Genomic DNA, 13,261 nt, shown 5'->3' on the forward strand with positions numbered 1-13,261 from the left:
GCAGAGTAGACCTTTCGGCCAAGCAGGTCCATGCACCTCGCTTCTTTCGATTTCAGGGCCGGGGCCTGCTGACCATGGCGCTCCCTCTCGTTCACAGATTGGACGACAAGGGAAAACGGGGGAGGACGAACATATAGGTATTCATACCCTTTCGAGGGCACCATGTACTTACACTCCACCTCGCGTACAGCGGGGAGGAATGGAGGCCGGAGACTGCCAGATGGTAGTGGCATTGGCCTGAATGGCCCTGATAAATGGGAGCGCGACCCTAGTGGGTGCGTCCGCCGACAAAATGTCCACTACCGGATCCTCAATTTCAGAGACATCCTCGGCCTGTAGGTTCATGTTTTGCGCCATGCGCCTGAGGAGGTCCTGGTGCGCCCTGAGGTCAAGCGGAGGGGGGCTGGTCGATGTTGTTCCAGCCACTGCCTCATCCGGGAAGGATGATGAGGACAGACCGGGTAGGAGTGGATCTGCAGGAGGCTCTGCCTGCAGGACTGCATCCGACTCAGTAGGGAGCTCAGGTTCCCGAGGCTGAGACAACCTTTCCTCTGTAGAAAGGGGAGGAGGACGTGAAATCGTGGCCTCTGGAGCCCTGTGTTCAGAGACGCTGGAACGCGTGGGAACCGGCTGAGGGCCTTGGGCTTGATGGTACGCCCAAGGTGTCCAGAATCCCCACTGCTGCGGACCATGTTCCTGAGGATGGGGTTCTGAAACAAGGCACCAGGCACGTCGGTGTCCAGGGCGTACGCGCTATCTGCCTGGGAGGACACAGATGGCTGGCGGGACGGCCAGGGAGGAGCCGAACGAGACTGATAAGGGTCCCTCACTCCTGACGGTGAAGACCTCCTAGGTGCCGGAGACCGGTACCGGGAATCATAGCGGCGCCACGATCGAGACCGGGAGCTGCCACCAGCTCCATGCCGGGAGGTCGACCAGGATCTGGAACGCCAACGGTGGGAGCAGCTTCTTGAGTCTCAGTGCCGGTAGCGATGGCTCGAGCCCGAGCAGCGCCGAGAGTACCAGGACGGGTGTGAGGTGGACCTGCGCCGCGAGTACGACCAGTACCGCCACTGTGAGCGGTGCCGGGACTGCGAGTGGCGCCTCGATCAAGACCTCCCACGAGACCGGGAATGGTGCCAGGACTGCGATGGAGATCGGTGCCGGCTTGGCGAAGCCAGGGACGGAGGTCTCACGGCTGCAGGCTTGCCTTTGGACTGCAGAACCCGCACCGGTGGCACCGGGCCAGTAGAACAATGAACAAGGAGAAGCTAGGGAAGTGGAGGACAGCTATGCCACGCTCCACAGTTCCAACAACTGACACGGCAGAAAGAAGGAACTGAGGAGCGGATGGGTTGGCAGGGGTATATATCGCACGCCATAGCGGCGCCACTCCAGGGGGCGACCTACCGGCCCACCGGAGTTGCTAGGGTAAAAATCTTCCGACGAACATGCACGCGCAGCAAGCACACCTAACTGGAATGGATATGAGCAATCGCTCGAAGAAGAACTATCACTTTCAAAAACTGTACACGCTAAACTATTAACACTATGAATGGAAAAAAGCTCACTAGGAAGAGACTAGCCAAAGCAAGGCGGTAAGAAGGAATTGAGAGAGTGTGGGACTGTCAGCACCCCTTATACCAATACACACATACATGGCTCCAGAGGGTGCTAGAGCTGACACAATGGATACTGCTAAGAGAAAAATCTCTGGCAACAGTACATGTGGTAAGCACATACCCAGCATGGAATGGACATGAGCAAGCACTTGAATAAAAGATTTCTTCTTAGAAGGATGTGGCAAAAGAGGGTTGGTGGATGACCTAGCAGTGTGAGAGAGCCACATAAGGGAAGTGTCCAGACCATGGTCTGATGCTGGACGCAATGATCTCTCCATGAGAAGTCATAGCCAATGTCTCCGTCTTTTCTGGCCCTGGCAGTCAGACTGTGGCAATGGGTACACTTCTGCGGGATGTGTCCCTCACCCAGGCAGTGGATGCACTGTGGGTGACTGTTCTTACTGGGAATGCCTGCTAGCAGGAAACATACCTCTTAAACCTAGGAGATCCGGGTACAAGGATGAGGAAGAAAGCTTCCCAATAGGGAAGGGCAGGAAGTGGGAAAATGAAATTACGAATTAACAGGGAGGGTAAGAGGAAGGAAAAATGATAAAGAAAAGAACTAACTACTAAACTACACTAAACTAACAGGTAAGGCACTATACAACAGCTCAAAGGATAGAAGGGCTGTGCTCTGGATTCTGTCCCATACCAAAGGCATTTGAGAAGGAACTAGGAGGTAGATGGACTGCACAGCACTATATATACATGCCACACGGGCCATGTGAGACAGGGAGGTGTGCATGTGTGGCCCAACAAGCACTAATGAAAATCTCTGATCCCAAGTGCAGGGAGCACTGCTGCACCTACAGTGGAGCACCCATAGGGAAATCACTCGAAAAAAGAATCACTCTTGGTTCAACTAGACAGCCTGGTAGCTGGAAGGAACTGAGAAGTGGGTCAAAGTCATGGATCCTTTATATGCTTGGGTCTAAATGTTCAGAGCCATGAGAGCGCACAGTCCCAAAGGCCAAAGCTTTCTAGCATGTTCTGGTAACAATATGTATGTGAAGGTGCTTCCCAAAAACACGGACCTCTACAGGCAATTCTTGAACCTACACTGACAAAAACTCCTGCCCACTCTCCCAATCCACTACAAATCATCGGCCCAAGAAAGCAGCATTGGCGCTGCAGAATGCACTATGATCTGGACATTACACCCATCATTTATAACAGCCTATATGAGTGTGAGGTATTGTGTTTTCCCTCTCTGCCTAGCAAAAGTGAGATAAAATTTTTACCAGTCTTAGTTTATAAAAATTAAAAATATATGTTATTATTTTTCAAAATCATGCAATCATTAAAAATTTGAAACTCTCTGTAACTTGTCTTAAATCATCCCATAAGAGCTGGCTCTAGCAATTGACTTGACCAGGATAATAGTAGTCGTGACACTCCGTTGTAAACTCACTGAGTGACAACCAGATGATTGATTGTGTGCATGCCTAACATGGGAGACATGGTTTATTAATTTATAATGTGTTAAATTCCATTGTTAGTTTTGTCATTTGGAGCAGCTAGGTAATGTTTTACAGTTCTATTTTTTTAGATCTGTGTAAGTAAGTTTGGATAATCATGAGTACATACCACTGGACTTCTTGGACTAAACAATTTCTCTGAACTTTAAGTGTTTGTTTTTCAATAGTCACAAAAATTAAATGTGATCTTGGAATCAAGACTACTACTTCTACACATATAAAACTATTATTTTAATAATCTTTTTACTCAAAAAGATACTGCATTCGAAGTGTATTCTCAGTACAATTCAATACAGTATACCAAAATTTGCCACAAACAACAGTTAATTTAGCATCAGATTCAAGTTCATATCTGTATCAAACTCATATCATGCTAAAAGACATGGTATTACTTTAAATCTTTGGAATCTATATGAAAAAATAAAAATAGTAAGAAATGAAGCAGCTTAAATTGCTTAGTCATATAAGTTAAGTTAATTTTATCTTAGCTTCAATTTATTTTGCCATTGCTTCCATCTCTAGGCATTTCTAAGACGCCAATTGCCAAGATATCAAGACAACTCAAAAATAGTAAAAATCAAAAAGTATAAACAGGGGACTGTATAGATATATATAGTCTATGAAGCCATGCACAAAAATATTAAAAAAATATATAATCTTTTTACTCAGTCTTACTCACATGGCATGCTGCAAGTTAGTTCTCAGTTTTACATAGTTCATTGCTGCCCTCTCTTGCTGTTGCCTGGCTGCTTCTTCTTGCTGTCTTTGAGCCAGCATCCATGTTACCTGCGTGCTAAAAAAAATGGTTTTCCTTTAAATGTGAACTGGTTTCATATTTGAACAGTAATACAACACATGTGTTAGTTGTTTCTACATACTTGTAATCAAGTGGAGCTTGATGGTGTTCAGGCTGCATTGGATATACACCCATGTAACTTTCTTCAGGTCGCAACCGTTTAGGCTCCCTCATGATTGTGGAAGTGAGCTGTGGCGTTTGCATCATGACTGGTGTGTGCATTGTCTGCTCCCTGTTCAACCACATGCTGTCACTACTACTGCTTTCTTCAGCTGAAAGTGAAGAACAATATCAGCATATACTTTTCACACCAATTTAAAATCAAATTATTTAAATGTGACAAATATAGAGTGATACATCTTTCAAGGTGTCCATTGGGGATAAATAATACACTTCTTAACTTTTAAGAACCTGCAGAGTAAAATGCCTTGGCACAACTGACATTGCATAAATTATTTTAAATACCTTACCACTAAAAGCACATTGTTTTTTCCTTCACTTGATCTATGTGCCCATGTCTTATCATTCAGACTTCCTATTCGCGGTAGCATTGCAAGAAATATATATACACAAAATTAGGTTGTAAAGATATATTAAAGGTACATTAAAGGACAGAGATACTCTTATCAATTTGATCAATATGAAAACTCAAGGTCAGATCCCCAGCTTGTGTAAATGAGGTTGGCTTCATTAACTTCCGAAAATGTCAATATATTTTGTCAGAAAGAAAAAATTCACACCTTCAGGTATTTTCCGCTTCCCTGTTGCTGGTTTTGTTTTCTTATTCCTTACTGTAGAGCCTCGACTGCTGATTCCGCTAATGACTGACATAGTATCATCATCACCTCCCGCTAGTAAGGAATTCCTATAAGACATGAGAGGAAGCCACACATCTTCTCTTCGTAGAGACATCTGAAAGGTCATGAACTTCTCCAAGTAAACATACCTTTAAAAAAAAATGATTATAAATGTGCAGAATATATTAAGACATTCCTATATTTTAAGAAATGTAAATCTGATTACTCAAAAACTTGAATCATAATGTCATCTTCATTCCTAATTTCAAAGACTTTTATAATCTAATTAACAAAAAAGTGTTGCCAACAGCAAACGCAACAAGATGTCTAGACTTGTTCATCCACCTTAGTGTGAAAATAACTGAAACAAATAGCTTGCCTTGTTGTGTTCAGACTTGTTTGTTCCAGTCTAGTTACTCATGGCATATCAAAAATTCCATTTTAGAGATTATATACACATTTACTACATGAACAAATAAAGGTTACTTGTAACTTGGCATATTCACACTTATGGATAACGTGCCAACTGGTGCAACCTAACAATCTCTAAGCAGTGCCTGTTAGTGGGTACATGTGTGCTCTATTACCCCTTCCATCCGTGTTCAACATTCTGAGGGTGAGAGGCTATCTAAGTGGATGCTGGGCCTTCTAATATCTCAATTCCATCTACTGATGACCCACAGAAACAAAGATAGGACTCTGAGAAGGAGGGGAAGGTGGCTGCGATGTCTGAATATACAGAGTCACCTCAAAAGAACTCAAGTTACAAGTAAGAATAATTCATTTATTCATGTCTTAAATGCTTATATAATCTGCAAAATGGAATCTTTGGTATTCCATTTTGTTTTGATGAAGCTTGGACCTGAATGACTTCCTCTTTTGTTGAAACTGCAAGGAGGAAGCTGTTTGCTGGTGTTGTTGGTGTCTTTGAGTTGAAGGATATAATTTTATCCTCAATCTTCATTGTATCTAGTAACGAAAAGGGGTAGGTGGTCTCCTTCTAGCAGTGGAAAACAAACCAAGCAAATGAACAGTAGATTTAGTCTCAACTGTTCCAAAAGCTCATCCTCCTTGTTACTGAAAAGAAAATCACTCTCAAAGGCGAGATCCCAAATCTTAAACCTAGTGTCCAGGGTTATCAACAGACCAGGGATGTCTTCTCAAAGTAACAGCAGATGCTAAGACTCTGGCTGAAGAATCATAAATATCAAAAGAAGCCCTGAGAACATGCTTTGGCACATTATGTCCCTCTCCCAAGATAGCACCGGCCAATCTTCTGTGTTCGTCTAATAACTCTTGCACAAAGGTAGCCATTTTCTCCCACAGATAGAATTTATAAGGTGGGACATTGCCACTGGGTAATTAAATATTCTAATACCTAGAGATTGAGAAGAAAAAAATTCTTATCAGGGCATCCAACTTCTTCCCTCTTTATCTGTGGGGGCTGAAAGAGCTTGACCAGACCTAAATATATTACTTGCTACTGCAACCACCAAACAATGTGGCAAGGGAAAAATATGAAAAACAAAAACCCCTCACATGGGATTTGATACAGTTCATCTGCCTTCTTAGAAACGGGCTGACAGGAAGCAGGGATAACACAAACTATCTTAGCAGACTGCAAGAGACTATCCAAAATATAGGTACAAAATGTCCAAAGGGCTGAGAAAACCAAGAGTTGGGGGGCATAAACATGGAAGGCTCAGATCTTTTGACTCTTTCTTGATCCTCTTTAATAGTGGATCTGTCCTCAGATGTACTATGGATGTCACTGGAGAAAACAGCCCAGAGGATGAAGAAACATGAACTGTGAGAAAGGTCTGTCTGGTGATACCGTTGGAGATTTAGCAGGAGGAAGCAGAGATGGTCCAGAGAAAGAGTACCTTCCATCCTTCCTCTCTTATCACCAGTAGGGGATTTAGAACTTGGAACTGACAAAGTCTTCCTTTTCCTATCCTCAAATGATCCAAAGAAAAGACAGTTACTCACCTTTGTAACTGTTGTTCTTCGAGATGTGTTGCTCATATCCATTCCAGTTAGGTGTGTGCGCGCCACGTGAACGTTCGTCGGAAGATTTTTTACCCTAGCAACACTTGGTGGGTTGGCTGGGCACCCCCTGGAGTGGCGCCGCTATGGCGCCTGATATATACCCCTGCCGGCCCGTCCGCTCCTCAGTTCCTTCTTGCCGGCTACTCCGACAGTGGGGAAGGAGGGTGGGTTTGGAATGGATATGAGCAACACATCTCGAAGAACAACAGTTACAAAGGTGAGAAACTGTCTTTTCTTCTTCAAGTGATTGGCTCAAATCCATTCGCGTTAGGTGATTCCCAACCTTACCTGGCGAAGGGTCGGAGTGAGATGTGTGCAGCGGTGCAGAACCTAAGCCCAAGGCTCCATCATTCTTAGACTGTTGGACCACAGAGCAGTGTGAAGCAAAGGTTGTGGACAATGACCAGGTCCTGTTCGACATATTCTCTGATAGGCACATGGGCAGGAAGGCGGCTGATGGAGCTGGGGCTCTGGTGATGCGAATGAGTGGGCCCGAAGGGACATGAGCAGGTCATGAGCATGTGCGATGCACGCTTGTTACCCAGTAGACCTTTCATCCGCTCAGCGACTGTCATGAATAGCTGGGGGGACTTCCGGAAGGGCTTTGTCCACTCGATATAAAAAGCGAGCATCCTACAGACATCTAAGAAGTGTAACTGCTGCTCCCACTGAGATGAATGAGGCTTCGGAAAGAAGACCGGAAGGAAGATGTCCTGGTTGGCATGGAAGGCCGACACTACCTTAGGGAGGAACGCCGGATGAGGTCGCAACTGTACCTTGTCCGTGTGAAAGACAGTATACAGCGGGTCCACCATAAGTGCACGAAGTTCGGAGACCATCCCGGCCGACGTAATGGCCACTAGGAAGATTGTCTTCCATGAAAGGTACAGGAGTGAGCAAGTCGCTAACGGTTCAAATGGCGGATGCATAAGTCTGCTGAGGACTAAGTTGAGGTCCCAGGTGGGGGCAGGGCAGCATACCGGGGGGTAGAGGCACTCCAGGCCCTTAATGAATCTAGTGACTAAGGGGTGGGAAAACACGGAGTGGCCACTTTCTCCAGGGTAGAATATGGAGATAGCCGCCAAGTGCACCCTCAGAGAAGATATCGCCAGGCCCTGCTGCTTAAGAGACCAGAGGGAGTCCAAAACAGTGGGGATCGAGACCTCAGAAGGATTGACATTCCGCATAGAACACCAGCAAGAGAAACGCTTCCACTTGGCCAGGTACGTGGACCGAGTGGAAGGCTTTCTGCTACTAAGGAGAATATGCTATACCGGAGCAGAACAGCGTAACTCCGACCTGTTCAGCCATGCAGGAGCCACGCCATGAGGTGAAGGGCCTGCAGGTCCGGGTGGCGAAGACTGCCGTGGTCCTGCATTATGAGGTCTGGAAGGAGTGGCAGGGCAACTGGGTTGGTCATGGACAGGTTGAGCAGTGTGGCGTACCAGTGCTGTCTGGGCCACGCTAGCGCAATCAGAATTAGATGTGCTCTGTCCCTGCAGGGTTTTATTAGGACCTTGTGAACCAGAGGGAACGGTGGGAAGGCATAAAGCAGGTGGTGCCTCTACGACATGAGGAATGCGTCCATGATCGATCCCGGTGAAAGACCTTGGAAGGAGCAGAACGCTTGGCATTTCCTGTTCGTGCGAGAGGCGAACAGGTCTACGAGAGGAAAACCCCACCTCTGGAAAATCGAATGAATAACGTCTGGTCTTGACCATTCGTGACAGAAGAAGGACCTGTTCAGCTGATCCGCCAGAGTGTTCCGAACCCCTGGGAGAAAAGATGCTACCAGGTCTATCGAGTGGGCTATGCAGAAGTCCCAGAGTCGAATGGTCTTTTGACACAGGGGAGAAGAGCGAATCCCTCCCCATTTGTTGATATAATACATGGCAGTTGTGTTGTCTGTAAACACTGAGACACAGCGGCTGTGGAGATGTTGCTGGAACACCTGGCACGCGAGGTGGACTGCTCTCAGCTCTCGGATGTTTATGTGGAGCGACAGCTCCTGCGAAGACCAAAGGCCCTGGGTGCGAAGGTGACTGAGGTGAGCCCCCCCATCTGAGAGATGACGCATCTGTCGTCAGGGAGAGCGAGGGCTGAGGTGCATGGAACGGTAGCCCTGCACACACCACGGAGGGAGTTAGCCACCAGTTGAGGGAGCGTTAAGGTGCTCTGGGGAACGGTCACCAGAACGTCTATTGGGTCCCTGCCCAGACGGTAGACCAAACTGAGCCATGTTTGAAGGGGCTGGAGACGGAGCCTGGCATATTTGGTCACATAAGTACATGCGGCCCAGTAGGCCGAGACATGTGCGAGCCGAGGTGATTGGAGAGATCTGCAGACCTCGAATGATCGCCGTAGTCGCCTGGAAACGTGGCTGAGGTAGGCAGGCCCTGGCTCGAGTGGAGTCCAGGGTTGCCCCTATGAAGTCCAACCTTTGTGTGGGGACCAGAGTGGACTTTTCCGCATTGAGGAGCAGTCCCAGCCGAGAGAATAGGTCCGTGATTATGTCCACGTGCTGTCTGACCTGAGTCTGGGAAGTCCCTTTGATGAGCCAGTTGTCCAGATACGGGAATACATGTATCTGCTGCCGGTGGAGGCGGGCGGCGATGACGGCCATGTACTTCGTAAACATCCTTGGGGCCGTGGAGAGGCCAAAGGGGAGGACAATAAATTGGAAGTGCTGGTGATTGGCCACAAAGCGAAGATACCTCCTGTGCGGAGGGAAGATGGCGATGTAGAAGTATGCGTCCTTCATGTCGAGGGCGGCATACCAGTCTCCAGGATCCAAGGACGGGATAATAGTCCCCAGGGAGACCATATGGAACTTCAACTTGACCATAAACTTGTTGAGGCCTCGCAGGTTTAGGATAGGCCTGAGGCCTCCCTTGGACTTGGGGATCAGAAAGTAGCAGGAGTAAAACCCTTTTCCCTTCTTGTCTGGTGGTACCTCCTCTATTGCTCCTGCGACGAAGAGAGACTGCACCTCTTGTAAGAGGACTTGCTCGTGAGAGGGGTCCCTGAAGAGGGACTCGGTTGGGGGGGTGGGAAGGCAGGGATGAAACAAATAAAAGGTGGTATCCTTGTTTCACCGTGCGTAGAACCCAGATATCTGAGGTCACTTGGGACCATGCCGGGAGGACGTAGGAGAGATGGTTGGAGAGGGGAGGAGAAGGATCCTGTCCTGAAACTGGTATGCCGTCCTCGTGCGTACCTTCAAAAAAGTAGACTTAGGGCCCGGAGGTGCTTTTGGGGGCCCGTGGTTTTGACCCCCTTGGGCCCCGAACTGGCGTCTACAGCCACCCCGCCCACGCCTTCTGCTGAAGTCTTGCCTGTGCCGGGGCACAAAGTATGGCCGGTGGGGTTCAGGCCGGAAGGGTCTGAGTTGGGTCACGGGTGTATGCATGCCCAACGAGCGCATGATGACCCTGTTGTCCTTTAAACTCTGCAACCTGGGGTAGGTCTTCTCAGAGAACAGACCCTTGCCATCAAAGGGTAAGTCCTGGATGGTGTATTGGAGCTCGGGTGGCAGGCTGGAGACCTGGAGCCAGGAGATACGCCTCATGGTGATACCGGAGGCTAGAGTTCAGGCTGCCGAGTCAGCCGCATCGAGAGAAGCTTGGAGGGAAGGTGGTTCTAGCCAGCTTCTTCCCTTCTTCAAGGAATGCGGCAAATTCTTGGCGCGAGTCCGGGGGTAGTAGTTCTGTGAACCTACCCACCTCCGTCCAGGTGTTGTAGCTGTAACGGCTCAGGAGAGCCTGTTGGTTGGCCACCCCGAGCTGCAGGGCACCTGCCGAATACAGCTTGCGGCCCAGTAGGTCCATCCGCCTAGCCTCCTTAGATTTGGGGGCTGGTGCCTGTTGGCCATGGCGTTCCCTTTCGTTGACCGATTGGATAACTAAGAGGAGGGAGGAGGATGGACACATAGGTATTCGTACCCTCGAGAGGGTACCATGTATTTCCTCTCGACTCCCTTTGTCATAGTGGGAATGAAGGCTGGGGACTGCCATAAGGTGTCAGCAGTGGCCTGGATGGTCTTAATGAAAGGCAGAGCCACCCTAGTGGGGGCATCTGCCTACAGGATGCTCACAGCTGGGTTCTCGACCTCTGGGACTTCCTCCACTGGGAGACTGATGTTCAGAGCCACCCTCCTAAGGGAGGTCCTGATGGGCTCTGAGGTCTATCGGCGGGGGCCCTGATGACGAGGTCCCTGCCACCACCTCATCTGGAGAGGAAGAGGATGACACTCCAGGGATGAGAGGATCCTGAATGGCCTCTTGCTCATGGGTCGGTTCCTGCTCTAGCAGTACCGGGGAGCCTGATGGATGGATCTTCTGCTCCTCTGTCCCAGCTGGAGGGGGATGGCTAATGGTGGCCTCTGGTGCCCGATGCTCTGAGGGAGTGGAGCGGGTCTGGGTCAAGGGAGCATCTTGGGCCTGATGGTACGCCCAGGGTGTCCAAAAGGACCACTATTGAGGTCCCGTGTCCTGAGACCGGACGTCCTGGAAGACCCTGGTAGGCACCTCTGTATCACGGTCCTGGTCATAGTAGCTGTCCGCGTGGGAGGACATCGACGTCTGCCTGGATGGCCATGGAGGAGCAGAGAAACCTTGGGCTGAGGTTCCGACAGACCTCGCTCCCCTCTTTAGTGGGGACTGGTGCCGGTATTCAGAACGGTACCATGATCGAGACCAGGACCTGCGACCAGATCGGTGCCGGGAGGTCAACCGGGATCTCGAGTCCCTGCGGAGTGAGCGGTTCCGAGAGGTACGGTGCCTGGATCGGTGCCAGGAACCAGAGCGGTGCTGCGAATAGTGAGGTGGAGAGCGTGAGTCCGACCGGTGCCGCGAGTCTGACCGGTGCCGTGTAGGAGAACGGTGCTGGGACTGCGAGCGGCGTCGAGAGCGAGAGCGTCATCTCGACCGGGAGCGCCTACGGGACCATGATATTGAAGGATGCCGGTCCGCTGAGCCAACAGACAGTGGTCTAGTCAAGGTCAGCTTGTCCAGAGATTGGATTGCCCGCACTGGCGGTGCTGGGGGTAGGGGCAGTGCTGAATCCGTTAGGGCGATTAAGTCTCTCGCCGCCGAAAATGCCTCTGGTGTGGAAGGCATGGTGAGCTCTACCGCAGTACGCACCGGGGAGCTATCAGGCGCCGGACTCAGCGGCCCTTGCGGGACCGGAATCAACAGTGCCGATTTAGTCAGAGTCACGGCGGGTATCGGTGCCGGGCGGTCCAATCTGGGCGCACTCTCTGGCTGCGGCGTGGGCGTTGCCAAAGCAGCCGGAGTCTTGGCCTTCTTCGGCCTCAGGGAGAGGGAGCGACGTGGAGTCAACTTCGGTGCCGGCTGGTGCCGAGAGTCTTTAGGTGTACCGGTGAGATCCGGTGCCGTGGGGGTGCCTCTTCTCACCGACTGACTGGCGCTTGGTGCTGAAGGTGATGGTGTCAAGGTCGCCTCCATGAGGAGCTGTTTCAGTCTGATGTCCCGCTCCTTTTTAGTTCGCGGCTTGAAAGCCTTGCAAATCGAGCACTTAGCAGTTAAGTGCGATTCCCCGAGGCACTTCAAACAGGAGTCGTGTGGGTCTCCTGTTGGCATCGGCCTGTGACAGGCCGAGCACGGTTTGAAACCCGGTGAGCCGGGCATGAGCTCCGGCACCGGGTGCGGGGAAGGGGCTACTCCCCGAACCCCGCTAACTAGTAATAACTAACTATACTATTAATTTAAGAACTTACAACTAAATCTATCTATCTATATATATCTACAAGAATAACAACTATGTATATGACAACAATGAGAAACTATGAGTAGCTAGGGAAGGTGGAGGTCAGCTAAGCCGCACTCCACTGTTCCAACGACCGACACGGGCGGTAAGAAGGAACTGAAGGATGGCCGGGTCGGCTGGGGTATATATCCGGTGCCATAGCGGCGCCACTCCAAGGGGCGCCCAGCCGACCCGCCGAGTGTTGCTAGGGTAAAAAGTCTTCTGACGAACATGCACGTGGCGCGTGCACACCTAACTGGAATGGATATGAGCAATCACTCGAAGAAGAACTCGAGGCTCGACGTAGGAAGCGGCTACAGGAGTCACGGTGCCTGTAGCGGTGCCGGGAGCTGGAATGGTGCCGGCGAACGGGATACCAACCGGTGCAGTGAGTGTGACCGGTACTGAGGAGGAGAACAGCACCGGGACTGCGAGCGGTGCCGGGAGTGGGAGCACCGACGGGACCTGGAGCGTCTGCGGGACCTTGATCATGAACGGTGCTGCTCTGCTGTGCCGACAGAGCATGGTCGTATCAAGGGAGGCTTGCCAAGAGACTGTATTACCCACACCGGCGGTGCCGGGGGTTCAGGCAGCATCGACTCTGTCATGGCAATGAGATCCCTCGCCATTGGGAACGTCTCCAGCGTGGAGGGAACAGTAAGCTCAAGCACAGCGCGTACCGGGGAGCTGTCAGGCACCGGATTCGACGGCCCTCGTGGGACCGGGATCGACAGTGCCGACATCGTCAGTGCC

At 50.2% G+C, this 13,261-nt stretch overlaps 1 protein-coding gene across 2 annotated transcripts in view; it reads right to left on the bottom strand.

Annotated features, from left to right (window-relative positions):
* The window catches only part of STAG2 (STAG2 cohesin complex component), a 195,140-nt gene that overhangs the window by 23,589 nt on the left and 158,290 nt on the right, over positions 1 to 13,261 (bottom strand). For both annotated transcript variants that reach the window (XM_032763544.2, XM_075068837.1), the window contains exons 29-31: positions 4,637 to 4,842; positions 3,979 to 4,168; positions 3,780 to 3,893 (exon numbers count right to left, since the gene is read on the bottom strand). In XM_032763544.2, the coding sequence (XP_032619435.1) occupies positions 3,780 to 3,893; positions 3,979 to 4,168; positions 4,637 to 4,842 (510 nt within the window). The remainder of the gene's footprint in view (positions 1 to 3,779; positions 3,894 to 3,978; positions 4,169 to 4,636; positions 4,843 to 13,261) is intronic.

The sequence above is a fragment of the Chelonoidis abingdonii genome, chromosome 8 (assembly GCF_003597395.2).
Source record: "Chelonoidis abingdonii isolate Lonesome George chromosome 8, CheloAbing_2.0, whole genome shotgun sequence".
In the NCBI taxonomy this organism is placed as follows: Eukaryota; Metazoa; Chordata; order Testudines; family Testudinidae; genus Chelonoidis; species Chelonoidis abingdonii.